At 44.9% G+C, this 17,722-nt stretch overlaps 1 protein-coding gene across 10 annotated transcripts in view; it reads left to right on the top strand.

The window, feature by feature from the left end:
- The window catches only part of nav3 (neuron navigator 3), a 927,909-nt gene that overhangs the window by 429,430 nt on the left and 480,757 nt on the right, over nt 1–17,722 (top strand). For 4 of the 10 annotated variants that reach the window (XM_072552049.1, XM_072552048.1, XM_072552047.1 and 1 more), the window contains exon 1: nt 12,331–12,634. The exons of 4 other annotated variants lie outside the window; for them this stretch is intronic. In XM_072552049.1, coding sequence (XP_072408150.1) covers nt 12,443–12,634 — 192 coding nt within the window. In that variant the 5' untranslated portion in view covers nt 12,331–12,442. Of the gene's footprint in view, nt 1–8,819; nt 8,941–12,330; nt 12,635–17,722 lie in introns of those variants that run through there. 2 more of the 10 variants (XM_072552054.1, XM_072552058.1) reach the window with 2 other exon arrangements.

Below are 17,722 nucleotides of genomic sequence, written 5' to 3'. Positions count from 1 at the left end.
TAAACAGAGATGTATCTTGCTGTGTGTGCCATTTGCTGTTTGTTTTTTCTGTCGCTGTGGAAGTGAGTTATCAGCTTTCCACCTGGAACATCAGATCATTTCAACCTGTAGTGATCACCTGAAGGGAATACTCTCGGGATTACACTCGGAGTTCTGATTCTAGGTGAACTGCTGAAACTTCAAAACAATATTGACCAACGTTGACCTGGTTTAGAATTTCATTGAGTGCTGTCAATTTCAGATGAGGCGTTCAACTGAGGTTTTTCCTCCCAAAACCATCTCTTCCCCGTCAGGGGGAAGTTTAAGGAAGAAAAGGGGGAAGCGAGTGAGGTTTCAGAACACAGGGAGAAGATTTCTCATCCTTGTGGCTGTTCCACCAGCAGGACCTGCACGACAGCGTGGTCTGGAAATGTGAACACACCAACTGAACAGAAACCAATCCCACTTTGGAACATGATGGCTGAGCTCCAGCTGCTTTTTTGGGAGACAGGATTTCAGATTCTCACTCCTGTTTGTGTGAGGAAGCCTTCCCAACCTCATTCCTGAAAATCCGGATTCTTATTGCTAGACTCTTTAATGTGAGCAGTGAAATGCTGCATGCTAGTTTATTACTTAAAGGCATTCTATAAACGTAGGTTTCTTTTTATTAGATTCCCTATCAGTTTGGAAACAGGCCCTTCGGCCCAACCAGTCCACACCGACCCTCCGAAGAGTAACCCACCCAGACCCATTTCCCTCTGACTAAAGCACCTAATGCTATGGGCAATTTAGCATGGTCTGCACATCTTTGGATTGTGCGAGGAAACCAGAGCACCTGGAGAAAACCCACACAGACACGGGGAGAATGTGCAAACTCCACACAGACAGTTGTCCGAGGCTGAAATCGAACATGGGACCCTGGGGCTGTGAGGCAGCAGTGCTAACTACTGTGCCACCGTGCCACCCGTTACTGTGTTGCTATAAATGGTATTTGGGGTCTTGTGGGGGGTGTTGTGCAGGATTAGGGTTAGTGTGTGTCTCTTTCCTGGTTTGAATCCTAACCCAATGGTGGGTGTCATTGTATCATGGTCAACACTAACCCTGAAGCATCACTCACACCCATCATCCTCACACTGTCTCTGCATTGTACCTGAAGAGACAGAGTTGATGTTTATAATACTGAGGACTGTAGTGGTTCAAGAAAGCAGCATATGACCGCCATCTCCAGGGTAACGAGAGACAGGCAGTCAATACTGGTCTAGTCAGCGATACTAACCTCCCCTGAATGAGTGAAAACAAATGATTTCCCCACCTTTTGTTTTACCATTTGGGTTGCATAGTAAGTCTGAGGATATATAATAGAAAAAAATTGGATTGTGATTCACTTCCTAATGGTTACGGACTGAGGGCAGCATAGAACTAATTGATTCATCAAGTCTGTACCACAGACCATGTGCCTGAACCATTAAGATTAAACATTGAGATTAAACAGTGGCCATTGTTGCTACACCTGGAGAGACCAAAGTCCCAGAGAAAGTAAAAAAATGAAATATTTTAGAAACTTCCTCTTTCATACATCTCAAACCCAATCCAGGAGAACACAGGGATCAAATGTGTTCTGTATTCATTACTGGTGTTGCTGAGTTCAGCATTTATTGGCTATTCCTAAATAATCCGTGAACGTGGTGGTGAGCTGCCTTGTTGAAATGCTGTAGTCCATGTGGTAAAATACTACACCAATCTTTTATAGATTTCTGTCTCAGTCAGAAACCACTCCAGACATACAGTTAGTTACAGTTGCCCTGTTATAGTAAGGATATTATTAAACTGGAGAGGGCTCAGAAAAGATTTACCAGCATGTTGCCAGGAATAGAGGGTTTGAGATATAAAAATACATCATAAATACTGAGGCTTTTCTCACTGGAATGTAGGAGGTTGAGGGGTGACTCTATGGAGGTTCATAAAATCATGAACGGTGTGGATAGCAAGGGTCTTTTCCCTAGGGTGGGTAAGTTCAAAACTAGGAGGCATATTTTTAAGGTGAGAGGGGAAAGATTTCGAAAGGACACGAGAAGCAATTTCTTTACATAGAGAGTGGTTTGTGTGTGGAATGAACTTCCAGAGGATGTGGTGGATGTGGGGACAATTACAGCATTATAAAAAACACTTGGATAGGTACCTGAATAGGAAATGTTTGGAGGGATACGGGCTACGAGCAGGCAAGTGGAGCTAGTTTAGTTTGGGATTATGGTCAGTGTGGACTGGTTGGACTGATGGGTCTGTTTCTGTGCTGTATAACTCTATGACTCAATGCGAAAATGATGGGACACAGAGAGTCAGCCACCCTGACCACCCTCCAGCACCAGGAGCACATTACAGAGACTCGGCACTCCCTGGGAAATGAATCCAATCTCCAGTCTAATGCTACTCTTACACTGTTTAAACTCATTCCCCAGTCCTCTCCAAAATCCATTAAACTTGAATAATTTCCCAAAATAGATACAACCCAGCCCCATAACTATTGTCTAAACTTCTATTAGGTCTCCCGTGGGTGAATGTATCTGAAGTGTGTATTGAGTGAATGTGTATGTTTTCCACAAGCTGCTGGTAAGGACATTTTTCCTCATTGGCTGATGGACACAGTCAGAAATGACTGTCCAAGTGTTACCGAGCTGTCAAGGTCAGACAGACTGAGTGTCCTTCCAACAAGATTCGGAGGGCAGAGAGGTTTCTTGCAGTTAACATCCTGAGAATTTGATGGAAAACTCTTCATTGTAGCAGAACTTCATTGATCAAAGCCAGTGTTTGAAATTGATTGGCTCCCACTGTTTAGCTGCTTCAGTGCTTCATAGACAATGGTTCTAGCCGAGGTGGAATTTGTCTGCTAATTGACAGGATAATATTATTCACATGGGGTCGTGTATAACTTTAATCCCTTGATGTATGTTACAATGTGGTAAACTATATTCTGGCTTCCTGCACATCGTAATTCTAATCCCTCCATCACAGATAGGTGTGTCTTCAGCTGTATGGGCCTTGAACTCTGGAATTCCCTCTTAAAACCAACCTCCTCTCCACCCCTTTCTCATCCTTTAAGATACCCTTAAACACTCCTTTTCTGACTGAGCTTCTTGTCTCCTTGTGCAGGTAAAAGTTACATTTTGATTCATGACATTCTTGCCAATTAGAGTGACTTGGGATGTGTTACTGTGTTAACAGCGCGATATAAATGCAAAATATTGTTCCAAACTGGTTTATTTAAGGTTTTGTTGTGAAATTACAAGTTGAATGCCAGTGAGCAGCATTCATGCTAGAATTGCTGACTTTGCAACATACACAACATAATACATCTCCTAAAGTGCCATTTTTTTGCTTGATATACTGAATATTTAATTGAAATGTAGCACCTTAAAACGAAGACCATGGTCCGAATTGTTTAATTTCAGTGTAAAGTCTCAGTGAATCCTTTTCACGTTCATCTGGTATGATAATGTTGTTACGACAGGGTGGTGATTAAACCAAACACCCAGAACAACTCACCTCCCCTAAAACTGAGGACTGCTGATGCTGGAAACCAGAGTTTAGATCCTGACGAAGGGCTTTTGTCTGAAACATCGATTTTTCTGCTCCTCAGATGCTGCCTGATCTGATGTGCTTTTCCAGCATCACTCTGATCTAAACCCTCCACCCCCCCTCATAATCTGTTAAAGTATGAGTGACAGAGAACTACCCAAATCCCACTATTTAAAGAAAAAATATCAATTTTATCCTTTAACTCTAAAAGTGGACATTAAACAATAACTATTTAGAACTCTATGCCTCCTTTCTCTTAAAGGTTTATTATCTACCTCCCACTCTATAATAATACTGATCCAATAAAAGCCCCTATTAAAATTACAGCAACTTAATTTTCAATACCAGACAGTGGCTGTTGTCTCCAGTGTCTGTCTTCCTCTGTTTGTAGATTTCCCTGGGTCATCTTCAGTCTTCTGCTACAAAGATGTTTCATATGAAAAAGGTCCCTTTGATAGAGAGTGTTTTTTGGGCAGTCTCTTGATGGTAGTTGGAGCTCTCTCTCTCTCTCTCACTGGCTAACTCTCAAAACGCCAGCTTATTTATACCTCAAATATTGGATCGTCTCACTGCTTCAATGTTGTCAATGCAGTAAAATTCAAATTCGATTGGGTTTTAGAATCCTGGAGCATAATTCAAACTGGTGGTTAAATTCAAATGGTGGTCAAAACAACTGAGGTATCTAGTTTACAACCGAATGTTACATATTTTCAATTTTCCAGTACACTCTGAGGCTGCTAGTTACATGTCAGTCGCCTGTAATCTCACAGTGCTACAACAGCCTTCACTCCCTCTTAAAGGTACAGTACACGCCTTCCACTTCATAACAGAAGAGACAGCCAGTACTAGACGATGAAGCTAATTTGATTTGATTTATCATTGTCACATGTAAGAACAGTGACAAGTGAAAGATCTCGTTTTGCTTGTCACAGGTGAGGTACTGGAAGACTGGAGGTTGGCTAACATTGTACCATTATTTAGGAAAGGTGGTAAGGGAGCCAGGGAACTATAGACCAGTGAACCTGGTCTATAGTCAGTGGTGGGCAAGTTGTTGGAGGCAATCCTGAGGGACAGGATGTACATGTATTTGGAAAGGCAAGGACTGATTATGGATAGTCAACATGGCTTTGTGTGTGGGAAATCATGTCTCACAAACTTGATTGAATTTTTTGGACAAGTAACAGAGAGGATTGATGAGGGCAGAAGGGTGGACGTGATTGAATGGACTTCAATAAGGCATTCAACAAGGTTCCCCATGGGAGACTGGTTAGCAAGGTTAGATCTAATGGAATACAGGGAGAACTAGCCATTTGGATACAGAATTGACTTGAAGGTAGAAGACAGAGGGTGGTGGTGGAGGGTTGTTTTTCAGACTGGAGGCCTGTGACCAGTGGAGTGCCACAAGGATCGGTGCTGGGTCCTCTACTTTTTGTCATTTGCATAAATGATTTGGATTTGAGCATAAGAGGTATAGTTAGTAAGTTTGCAGATGACACCAAAATTGGAGGTGTAGTGGACAACGAAGAGGGTTACCTCAGATTACAACAGGATCTTGATCAGATAGTCCAATGGACTGAGGGGTGGCAGTTGGAGTTTAACTTAATAAATGTGAGGTGCTGCATCTTGGGAAAGCAAATCTTAGCAGGACTTATACACTTAACGGTAAGGTTCTACGGAGTGTTGCTGAACAAAGAGACCTTGGAGTGCAGGTTCATAGCTCCTTGAAAGTGGAGTCGCAGATAGATAGGATAGTGAAGGCGGTGTTTGGTATGCTTTCCTTTATTGGTCAGAGTATTGGGTACAGGAGTTGGGAGGTCACGTTGCGGCTGTACAGGACATTGGTTAGGCCACTGTTGGATATTACGTGCAATTCTGGTCTTCTTCCTATTGGAAAGATGTTGTGAAACTTGAAAGGGTTTAGAAAATATTTACAAGGATGTTGCTCGGGTTGGAGGATCTGAACTATAGGGAGAGGCTGAAGAGGCTGGGGCTGTTTTCCCTGGAGCGTTGGAGGCTGAGGGGTGACTATATAGAGATTTATAAAATCAGGAGGAGCTTGGATAGGATAAATAGACAAAATCTTTTCCCTGGGGTGGGGGAGTCCAGAACTACAGGGCATAGGTTTAGGGTGAGAGGAGAAAGATATAAAAGTGACATAAGGGGCAACCTTTTCACACAGAGGGTGGGACGTGTATGGAATGAGCTGCCAGAGGAAGTGGTGGAGGCTGGTACAATTACAACATTTAAAAGGGCATCTGGGTGGGTATATGAATAGGAAGGGTTTGGAGGGATATGGGCCGGGTGCTGGCAAATGGGACTAGATTAGATTGGGTTATCTGGTCAGCAAGGATGAGTTGGACTGAAGGATCTGTTTCTCTGCTGGACATCTCTACGACTCTATGACTCTAAGTTGCTGGAAAAGTTTGGCAGGTCTGGCAGCATCTATGGAGAGAAAGTAGAGTTTTGGGTCCAGTGACCTTTCTTCAGAATGGATTTTCTGAGGGAGGGTCTCTTGACTCAAAATGATTATTCTGCTGCGGCTTTAACTCCCCTTTCCTGCATCTGTATTGTCTTGTGGTTTTTCGAGGAGATTTGGTGTATTACTCAAGAGGCATTGTTGGAGTCTAAGGACTTTTCAACATAACTGTTGGTTGACATTGTGTTAACTGTGCAAACCCAAGATTTAATGCGAGGTCTTGACTCTTGCTTCTTTTTTCAGCATCGCTCCCTCACCATGCGATGTAAACAGCTTCCTGTTTAAATACTGAAGAGACCCTTCTATCTGTGGCCCCTGGCTCCAGACTCCCCATGAAAGGAGCTCCCTTATGGTGTCTAACAGTACTGGAATCAGTTGGAAACTTCCAAACAGGGGAGTCTCCCAATCTGCCTTCACTATCCAAGTGATAGAGCACTGGGGATTGTTTAATGTCTGGCTAAACAAACCCATAAAGAAATACAATAATATAACATGGTGGAAACACACAGCAGGCAGTGAGCATCATTATCCATCATTATTTCCGATTTCCAGTGCTACCTGATATTTTTCTTCCTCCCGAGTTGCAATAATATGATTTGATCTTTCCATTCAACACCCATCAAGTGGAGTGGATCCAGGTGTAGGTCATAGTTTTAAAGCAAGGGGGAACCTATTTTTAAACTGAGATGGGGAAGCATTTTTACTTTCAGAGGGTTGTGAGTCTTTGGAATTCCCTTCCTCAAAAGATAATCTTTCAATATTTTTACACCAAAGAAGAGAGATTCCCGATGACGGTGGGGATGAAAGATTCTTGGAGCTATGCAGGAATATAGAATTGAGATTAAAAGGAGATCAGCCACAATCTTATTGAATGGAGGAGATTCGAAAGGCCAGTTAGCCTCCTCCTGCTCCTTATTTATGTGTTTGTATTTCATCAGTTTGTACAGTGGCAGGATTTTGTTTGAACATAGAACATAGAACATTACAGCGCGGTACAGGCCCTTCGGCCCTCGATGTTGCGCCGACCTGTCATACCAGTCTGAAGCCCATCTAACCTACACTATTCCATTTACATCATATGCTTGTCCAATGACGACATAAATGTACTTAAAGTTGGCAAATCTACTACCGTTGCAGGCAAAGCATTCCATACCCTTACTACTGTCTGAGTAAAGAAACTACCTCGGACATCTGTCCTATATCTATCACCCCTCAATTTAAAGCTATGCCCCCTCATGCTCACCGTCACCATTCTTGGAAAAAAGCTCTCCCTGTCCGCCCTATCTAACCCTCTGATTATCTTATATGTCTCTATTAAGTCACCTCTCAACCTTCTTCTCGCTAATGAAAACAGCCTCAAGTCCCTCAGCCTTTCCTCGTAAGACCTTCCCTCCATACCAGACAACATCCTAGTAAATGTCCTCTGCACCCTTTCCAAAGCTTCCACATCCTTCTTATAATGTGGTGACCAGAACTGTACACAATACTCCAAGTGTGGCTATACCAGAGTTTTGTACAGCTGTAGCATAACCTCATGGTTCCGGAACTCCATCCCTCTATTAATAAAAGCTAAAACACTGTATGCCTTCTTAACAACCCTGTCAACCTGGGTGGCAACTTTCAAGGATCTGTGTACCTGGACACCGAGATCTCTCTGCTCATCTACACTACCAAGAATCTTACCATTAGCCCACCACTCTGTATTCCAGTTACTCTGACCAAAGTGAATTACCTCATACTTGTCCGCACTAAACTCTATTTGCCACCTCTCAGCCCAGCTCTGCAGCTTATCCATGTGTCTCTGTAACTTAACAACATCCTTTGCCACTATCCACAACTCCACCGATCTTAGTGTCATCCGCAGATTTACTAACCCATCCTTCTACACTCTCATCTAGTTAATTTATAAAAAATGACAAGCAACAGTTGATCCAAAACAGATCCTTGCAGTACAACACTTGTAACTGAACTCCAGGATGAACATTTCCCATCAACCACCACCCTCTGTCTTCTTTCTGCAAGCCAATTACTGATCCAAACTGCTTTATCTCCCACAATCCCATTCTTCTGCATTTTGTATAATAGCCTACTGTGGGGAACCTTATCGAACACCTTGCTGAAATCCATATACACCACATCAACCAGTTTACTCTCATCTACCTGTTTGGTCACCTTCTCAAAGAACTCAATAAGGTTTATGAGGCATGACCTACCCTTCACAAAACCGTGCTGACTATCCCTAATCAAATTATTCTTTCTCGATGATTATAAATCCTATCTCTAATAAGAAGGGAGCATGGGCTAGGTTCACTGAATGCAGAAATTGCAAATGGATCGGGGCACAATGGGGGGTAATCAATATTTAACTTCCATCATCTGATATTATAATTGGGGCTTTCACAGGTTAAAATGATTTTAAAATGGCAACCATTGCCCTGAAGTGTCTGCAGTGATCACCTGATGAATGGCATCGAGGCATTGCCAAAATCAATGTGGAATCACTTGAACCATCTGAACTGAACTGAGTAATTTATCCAAAGAGACTGAAGATTCATTGAGTGACTCACTGTGTTGGGAAATTAAATGGCTGTTTCAATTTGCATGTATCTCATTGGCAGCGCTCGCTGGTCTGTAGGAGTATCCAGTTTAGAGAGACAATAGAGTGGGCTCGAGAATGCTCAAGTGAACCCTATTTCATCACCTGCTTTAAAGAAGCAGATGAGAAAAAGAAGTATAGACTAGTAACAGCAAATACTGCAAGGCTCTCTTTCTTATTTCATCTTAAAAACAGCACCGGGTCAGAAAACAAATTGGAGAGACAACCATTCACAGAGAACTCAAGGATATCTACGGACTTCAAAACTGCTGGGGATTCAAAACTCCTGACACTGATTCAACAACAGGGTTCTCAGGTAAAACCTAATGCCTCCAGGACTCTAAGAACTTTTAAACTGTGACCCCTTTATCCTTGTCTCTCCCTTTTTGAAGCGGTGTTTCTGATGCTGTGCTTCATTTTGTGTTTTACTGTTTTTCTCAGGATTAGTGAGTGATAGAATTACACTTCATTCAAGAAAACCTTGTAATTGGCTCTTTACGTTTGAAGAAGTGCTACACTTTAATTGAAGGTTGACAGCTGTGAGGTAGAAGGAAATAAAGGCAGGGATCAGAGGAGAGGAGCTAGATTGTCTGCCCTCTCCACCCAACCCCCCCCCACCAACCTGCCACTGCGAACAATGCTGAGAGACGTACAAACTGTAAAGGGATCCATGCAACTTCAGCCCAAACCATTGGCAGTTCAGGAGCAGGGTCCAGACTGCTCATGGGAACTGTAGGAGGTCACTTAGTCTCTCAATCCTAATCAGATATTTAATGGGATCACAACTAATCCATGACAGAGCTCCATCCCTTCAATTCTCAGATTTAATGTTAATAATGATTTAGATGACAGTTCTAAACCTGTCCAACCCTCTGTGTATTTCTTACTCTCACTCCTGAAAGGGTTGGCATGATGTTTTTCGACCCTGCCCTCTGCCGCCTAGATTCCCTGACCAGGGAAAACAGCTTCTCTCCAGACCACCCTCGAGGCCAGTCCTTCAAGTGTAGTGCTGCTCCCTTTCTCAATGCGTCACTTGCACCAAACCCACTCTCTGGCTGCTCTTTGTTCAACAATACTCCAACTTCCTCTTGAAATTGCACCTTTATTCTGTTGTAGTGATGCCTTCTGGCAATGAATTCTGGAGAGATGTTGGTGTCATGGTAATATTACTGGGCTAGTAATCCAAAGAGCTGGGCTAACACTCTGGGATTGTGGGTTTAAAACCCCACCAGGTGGAAAATTTAAATTGAATTAATAAAATCTGGGATTGGAAACAAATATCAGTTATGGTTGTGATTAAACCATTGTTGGTTCTTGATTAAACCCATGTGATTCACCAATGTCTTTCAGGGAAGGAAATCTATTGTCCTTACCTGGGCAGGTCTACATGTGACTCCAGCCCCACAGCAATGTAGTTGATTATCTGTTTGAAGTGGCAGTTCAATGGCAATTAGGAACTGACAGTAAACACACATCCACATCTCCCTTGAGTGAATTAGAGTCGTAGAGTAACACACAATGGAAATGGAACCAAAGGTTGGACCCTGGTTCATCCAGTCCACGCTGACCATGTTCCCCAACTAAACCAGTCCCATCTGCCTGCGTTTCCCTCCAAATCTTTTCCTATTCGTGTACGTATCCAAATGTTGTAAACCGTGTCCACATCCACCATTTACTTAAAAAAAAATTGAGAACTAAAGGAAGAAGATTAAACGTAAACTGACAAACCAAGCAATAACGACATGAGGAAAATCTTTCTGAGTCAGAGAATGTTTCAGAGCTAGAATGCACTGTCAAAGCCTGTGGAGGAGGCACAGCCAATCACTGTTTACAAAAACCAGGTGGAAATTATTCACAAGAGAAGGGATTCTCAGGCTTGTCCTGGAATGACACCAGGTGATTGCTTGTTGCAGGTGGATCCCACACTGGGCTGAATGGAGTGACTAGACCTTTAGTTATGACGTACCTTAGTAAGACCTTTCACTGTGAAAGGTGCTATATAAATGTAAATCTTCCTTTCAAAATGCCTCCTGTTACTATCCTCTCAAATTAGATTGAAATCCACCTTTGTCCCTTTTAGGCAGGAATCGGTGATTATTTTCCATCCTTCCCAACAGACTGTTCTCCTGATTCCAGAGAATTAGCCCAGAGGCAGACGGGTGCTCTCAAGAGCAGCCAGGTCATTCCTGCTCAGAGATTGTTTCCTTTAAATAGCTGGTAGTGTCATTGGCCACAAAGTCTTTATGTATTGATGCATTTTTGTTATATATGTGTGTGTGTGCTTGCAGTGCATGCTGGGTGTGTGTGTGTGTGGGGTGGGGTGGGGTGGGGTGGGGTGGGTGTATGGGTGTGTATGTATGTATGTATGTATGGGTGGGTATGTATGTGGGGGTGTGGCTGTATGTGTGTGTATGTACGGGTGGGTGGGTGTGTGTATGTATGTGTGTGTGTGCGTGCATATGTGTGGATGGGTAGTGAGTATGTGGGTGTGCGTGTGTGGATGGGTAGATGAGTATGTGTGTGTGTGTGTGTGTGGAGCTGGGGCAGGGAGCAGGGTTCCTGCGGGTTTTGTGGTCACTGTGTTGTTTTGATACTGTGGGGGTAGTGGGTGGATGGGGGTGAGGAGCTGGTGTTTGGGTTTGACACTGTGAGAGTGGTGGGTGGGTGGGGGTGAGGGGCTGGTGTTTGGGTTTGACACTCTGGGGGTGGTGGGTGGGTGGGGGTGAGGAGCTGGTGTTTGGGTTTGACACTCTGGGGGTGGTGGGTGGGGGTGAGGGGCTGGTGTTTGGGTTTGACACTCTGGGGGTGGTGGGTGGGTGGGGGTGAGGAGCTGGTGTTTGGGTTTGACACTCTGGGGGTGGTGGGTGGGGGTGAGGCGCTGGTGTTTGGGTTTGACACTCTGGGGGTGGTGGGTGGGGGTGAGGCGCTGGTGTTTGGGTTTGACACTCTGGGGGTGGTGGGTGGGGGTGAGGCGCTGGTGTTTGGGTTTGACACTCTGGGGGTGGTGGGTGGGTGGGGGTGAGGAGCTGGTGTTTGGGTTTGACACTCTGGGGGTGGTGGGTGGGGGTGAGGCGCTGGTGTTTGGGTTTGACACTCTGGGGGTGGTGGGTGGGTGGGGGTGAGGAGCTGGTGTTTGGGTTTGACACTGTGAGGGTGGTGGGTGGGTGTCAAACCCAAACACCAGCTCCTCACCCCCACCCACCCACCACCCCCACAGTGTCAAAACAACACAGTGACCACAAAACCCACAGGAACCCTGCTCCCTGCCCCAGCTCCACACACACCCACACCCACACCCACACCCACACACACACATACACACCCACACACACACATACACATACACACCCACACACACATACACACCCACACACACACTCTCACACACATATACACACACCCACATATACACACACTCACACACACACACCCAAAAACTCATACACACACACATCCATACACACACCCACATACACAGACACCCACATCCATACACACACCCACATACACAGACACCCACATCCATACACGCACACACACATACACACCCACACAGACACTGCCTGTGTCCCTCCCTCTGTTTGACGCTCAGTTTAAAAGTGCGAGCAGCCTCTGGCGGGCGGTCAGAAGGGGAAGGGAATCAGGGCTGGAGTCTACAGCAGCTGGGAGTCTCCTGGTGATCCCTCTGTGTCTGTGAGAGAGAGACAGACACAGAGAGGGGGGAGAGCAGTTTAATCAGGGACTGGGGCTGAGGGTGGGGTAACTCTCTGTACCCCCTCACCCTGGGCAGGACAGCTTTCCCCAGCCCCGGGGGCACTATGCCTGGGATCCCAGTCTGCTCCAGACTCAGGTCACCGTCTGATAGACCCGTTCACACCGCCCTCCGTATCCCCCAGCCCGCCCGGTGCCAGGCTGGCCGAGCCCGGGACGCTGCAGGAGGACAGAGTAAGGCAGGCTGGCCGGACAGCAGTACCCAGACGAGGTGGAGCAGAGAGAGAGCGGACAGTCAGGTCAGTGCTTGGCTCCAAAGAAACTTTACAACCGCCTGAGGAAAGGCACTGAGTGGGATTTGCTGCACACTTTTCCGATCCGCTTCCTGAAAACTCTGTCTTTATTTTTAGTTCGACAATGAACTTTAGAAAGCTGCATTTTTTGGATGTTTGTCTGTGCTATATTATTGTTTAAAAAGAACACCCTGTGACCTGGAGCTGACCGAGGAGTTTCTGTGAGATATTTGGAAGCTGATGGAGAGTCATTCCAGACTGGGACATTCCCAACAGGACAGCTCTTCCCAAATTCACGAGGAGCCAGCAGCAACCAATGGGTCTGAGTGAATCTTTCTTTCACAGCTCTGGCACCAGCCTGATGGAGGAGAAAGTGAGGAGTGCAGATGCTGGGGATCAGAGCTGAAAATGTGTTGCTGGAAAAGCGCAGCAGGTCAGGCAGCATCCAAGGAACAGGAATCCTGAAGAAGGGCTTATGCCCGAAACGTCGATTCTCCTGCTCCTTGGATGCTGCCTGACCTGCTGCGCTTTTCCAGCAACACATTTTCAGCACCAGCCTGATGGGCCAAATGGCCTGATTCTATCAGGATCTGAGGTTGGGCGAAGGGGTGCTAAGGTGATAGATGTGGGGGGTCACAGAGAGGAATGGTATGTGCATGGGGATAGCTGCTAAATTGTTTTTTATTCATTCACGGGACGAGGACAGCACAGGCCATACCAGCATTAATTGGCCATTCTGTATTGGACGGAGGGTAGTCACATTGTAGGTGAGACCGGGTAAGGATGGCAGATTCCTGGGTTTTTCCTGACAATCAACAATGTTTTCATGGTCATCATTTGACACTTCATTTCAGATTTTTTATTGAATTCAAATTCCACCGTTTGCTGTGGTGGGATTTGAACCCAGCTTCCCCAGAACATTATCTGGGTCTCTGGGTTAGCAGTCCAGTGATAATGGCACTAGAACTTCCCCCAGACAGAAGTGGGTACTGCAGATATAGGAGATTAGAGTGTGCTGGAAAAGCACAGCAGGTCAGGCAGCTCCGAGGAGCAGGACAATCAACGTTTTGGGCAAAAGCCCATCTTCAGCCCATACAGTGGATCTGATGAATTTCTGTTCCATAATGAGTTGTTCATGTAACTGCTTATGAAACAAAGACAGAAATTGCTGGAGAAATTCAGCAGATCTGGAAGCATCTGTGGAGAGACAAGCAGCGTTAATGTTTCGAGTGCAGTAACCTTTCTTCAATACAGTGCACGAACTGTGTGTGTTGGTGCAGAGGCCTGGGGCAGTCTGGCAAAAGCTGTCAAAATGGGTCAGGGAGCAGAGGGAGCCACAGACACATAGATCAGTAAAAAATACAGAGCCACATCAGGGGGCACTTAGAATGTGATTGCAATCCCCTCAAGAGGGTTGGAATTGAAACACAAGGATGTTATATGAGAGGTGTGTGGCACCTTTTTTGGACCATTCTTGGAGAATTGCGGATTGTGCTGGCCAGATCATTAGAATCACTGGAGAGGGCAATAATACTTACGAGAAGATTAGACCCAGCAGGAAAAAGTAAACATGTGCAGTTCCATTCTCACTGAAGAACAAACTCAGGGTGCTCTTAGAGACAGGCCAAAGAGGATTTGAAGGGCTTTTGAGGCATTATGGTAATGTCCCTTTCTCTGAGCCAAGAGGCTGCGTTTGAGTCCCACTTAGTCCAGAGATGTGTAATGACGTTTGATGAAAAATACCTGAGAGGTTTTGATCGGGTAGGTGTAGTGACGATATTTTATTTGGAAATGATGTCAGAACTATTGGGGACCATCAATATAAGACAGTCCCTGAACAATCCTTTTGGGAAATCAGGAGAATGGGTCTTCCCCAGAGAGTGAGGATGATTGTGGAGCTCACTCCAACAGGGGGGGAGGTTGAGGTGAGTCATGAGGGGAGACTGCATAAACAGACGAGGGAGAAGGAGCCTGGTGCGATGCAGGATGCTATGATTCAGATGTTCATCAGTGAGCCCAGACTGCAGGGTTAAGAGAGTTCCTGATGCTGTCTGAACACCAGCTGCCTGGGATTGGATTTCCATCCTGGGATGTTGGGGTTCTCACTCTGGGAGTTCCTGGAATGAGAGGGAACTCTGTCAGTTACAGAACCAGGCTCCAGGGCAATAAGCATAAAAGAAATCCCTGCAGCCTTCGTTTCTCACGTACCCTGCCCCTCTGAAGCACATCTACCTCGAGATTATCAGGGAGATGCAGGTTTGGAGAGTTGAGATTAAAATCAGATCAGCCACCATCTTTTTGAATGGGGAAAGCAGATTTGAAGGGCCGAGTGGCCGACTCTTGTTCCTTCTTTGTGCTCCCATGTGTAACTGTTCATCTCATTTCCTTTATCCTACTATGAATGCCTGTACCTCAGTGACTTGGACCCAGTTTCTACCTTCTTCTAAGCTGCTATTTGAAGCCAACATTTCCAACACATATTGGTCACCTGTTCTCATTTTTGGTTTTGGGGCCAAATTTGATGAGATTTGCATAAAATAGAACGGAGAACTGCACCTGCTGGAAATTTGAAAGAATGACAGAAAGTGCTGGAGAAACTCAGCAGGTCTGGCATCATCTGTGGAGAAACAGACTTAAGGTTTTAAGTCAAGTGACACTTGGGTCTGTTTTAGTATTGATTAGATTAGCAGCATTTGGCATGTCTTGCTGTGTTAAAGGTGCTATATGAATGTGAGTTGTTGTTGAACTGGAGGTCAGACAATGTGGCAAATTGGAAATAAAGTCCCCCATTGTGATTAAAATCACAGAAAACAAAACTTGCATTTATATAGCACCTTTCATGATCACTGGTTACGCTAAACTGCTTTCGAACTGAATGAAATATGTTTGAATTGTAGTCATTCTCATTTAGGGAATGCCATGTCATTGTACCATGTGCTTCAATTCTATCACAAGCAGTGTGGTGGTTCAGTGGCTCAGTGGTTAGCACTGCTGCCCCAGAGACCTGAGTTCAATTCCTGCCTCAGGCAACTGTTCGTGTGGAGTTTGCACATTCTCTGTGTGGGTTTCTTCCCATGGTCCAAAGATGTGCAGGTTAGGTGAATTGGCCATGCTAAATTACCTGTAGTGTTAAGTGATGGGTGGGTTGCTCTTCAGAGGGTTGGGGTGAAGGACCTGTTTTCACACTGTAAGTAATCTAGTATAATCATCCAACACCACTTTACGTATCACATAGACAGTTCTTTTCACAACTTGATTTTTATTTTGGAACAGCAGTTTGTACCCTTGACTATAATTTACTGTTCCTTTGCAAAGTGCATGTGAGATATACAGGATCCCTTGTCTCAGGGACTCTCTGATTCCGTGGTTTATAACTGAGGAACACCAGCTGCCAGAGAAATATGGGATTCTTGTTGAATCGATGCTCTGTGTAAACAAAAACATGGCCCACCTTTCCATGTGCCCTTCTCCAGCCTCAGCCTACGTTTCATTGGGACAATCTGTCCTATTTCCACCCAACTTGCTGCGCAGATTAGAGATCTTGTATTTTCCCTCTTGAACAGCGAGCAGTTGTTAGGAAGTACCTGTCTTGCTCTGTGACATTTCTCGATGTGGACCCTGCCCTATGAAGGCTGATAGCTGGCTGCATCCTTGGGGTATTTAATGTGAGAGATTTGCACTCAGTCCATCTCGATGCCCTTGTTCCAAGATGATCAGTGATAATGGGCTGAACTTGCTCAGAATATATGGAGGCTCCTGTATGGACACAGACTGTCTGACTGAGCTCTCTGTGTTTGTATTTATTCTGTATGTGAACCTTCCTTTCTTGTTATGTCTTTCCAACTCCTCCTGTAACCATGTATTCCCCTTCTCTCTCATGTCAAGATGTGGATGGACAGGGGTGGACGAAGTCAGAACAACACCAGGTTATAGTCCAACTAGTTTACTTAAAATCACAAGCTTTTGGAGTCAAGTTCACCTGACGAAGGAGTGTCACTCTGAAAGCTTGTGATTTCAAATAAACCCATTGGGCTTTGGCACTGTTGTCATGTGACTTCTGACTCTGTTCTCATAAGTTATTGTGTGCACAGGCAGAAATCACAGCAGCTAATTTCTGCAGAGCAAGATTCCACATTCAGCAGTCTGCTCATGACAAGATTACCTCAGTTTTTAATCATGCTGGGTGTTGGATAGATATTGGCCAGAATTCCTGTACTGGTCCTGCTGTGAGTTCTACACTGCGATCTTTCATGATCGCCTGGGGGTGAAGCTGTGACCTCATTTTGCCGTCTCTGTTGAGTGATTCCATTTCTGATTCACACTTGAGTTAGGCCACAAACCCAACTCCTTCCTGATTCTGAGGCAAGAGTTCCAGGATCTGAACTAGAGCTGGCACCTAACTAAGCAACAAAGTTAAGCAACAAAATAAACTATGTGTTTTGTTTCTTTTCTCCCCCCAATATAAATAGCAAGGGCTTATGCCCGGAACATCGATTCTCCTGTTCCTTTAGTGCTGCATGACCTGCTGCGTTTTTCCAGCAACACATTTTTAAGCTCTGATCTCCAGCATCTGCAGTCCTCACTTTCTCCTATGTGAATTATAACCTCAGTGTTCATCTCTTTGCAACCTGGAGGTAGACGGTGACACTTGTGGCAAATCCAGTTTGATCCTTTTCAGCTTATCCCCTGGTACATTGCAATTTATTGGATCTTTATCACCAAAATTTTCTATATGGACTGCTCTGTGGCTGAGCCAATATGGTGTGCAGTGCACTCTCAACCATTTCTAGATCCAATAAATCCCATTCCACCATAATATCACTCATAGATTAATGAATTTACTAAGCTTCTCTCATCCGAATGCTATGGGTGCTGGTGTTATACTGGCCTGCAGCGTTGTGAGATAGTCTGATTCCAAACTTCTCCACAAGTCACTGCCATTACAGCTAAAGTAATGTTATTGGTGGGAAGGGAAGTAATTAAGTTTAGCAGAGGGAGCAGGCAGCAGTGAAAGAATTCCAATGACAATCAAACATGAGCTATAATCAGTTTGGCCCGAGGCAGTGTTACAGTTGTAAGTAATGACACAATATT

This window comes from Chiloscyllium punctatum, chromosome 32 (genome assembly GCF_047496795.1).
Source record: "Chiloscyllium punctatum isolate Juve2018m chromosome 32, sChiPun1.3, whole genome shotgun sequence".
NCBI classification, from domain to species: Eukaryota; Metazoa; Chordata; class Chondrichthyes; order Orectolobiformes; family Hemiscylliidae; genus Chiloscyllium; species Chiloscyllium punctatum.
The sequence above is the reverse complement of the archived record's forward strand: the minus strand, read 5'-3'. Positions and strand labels throughout refer to the sequence as shown.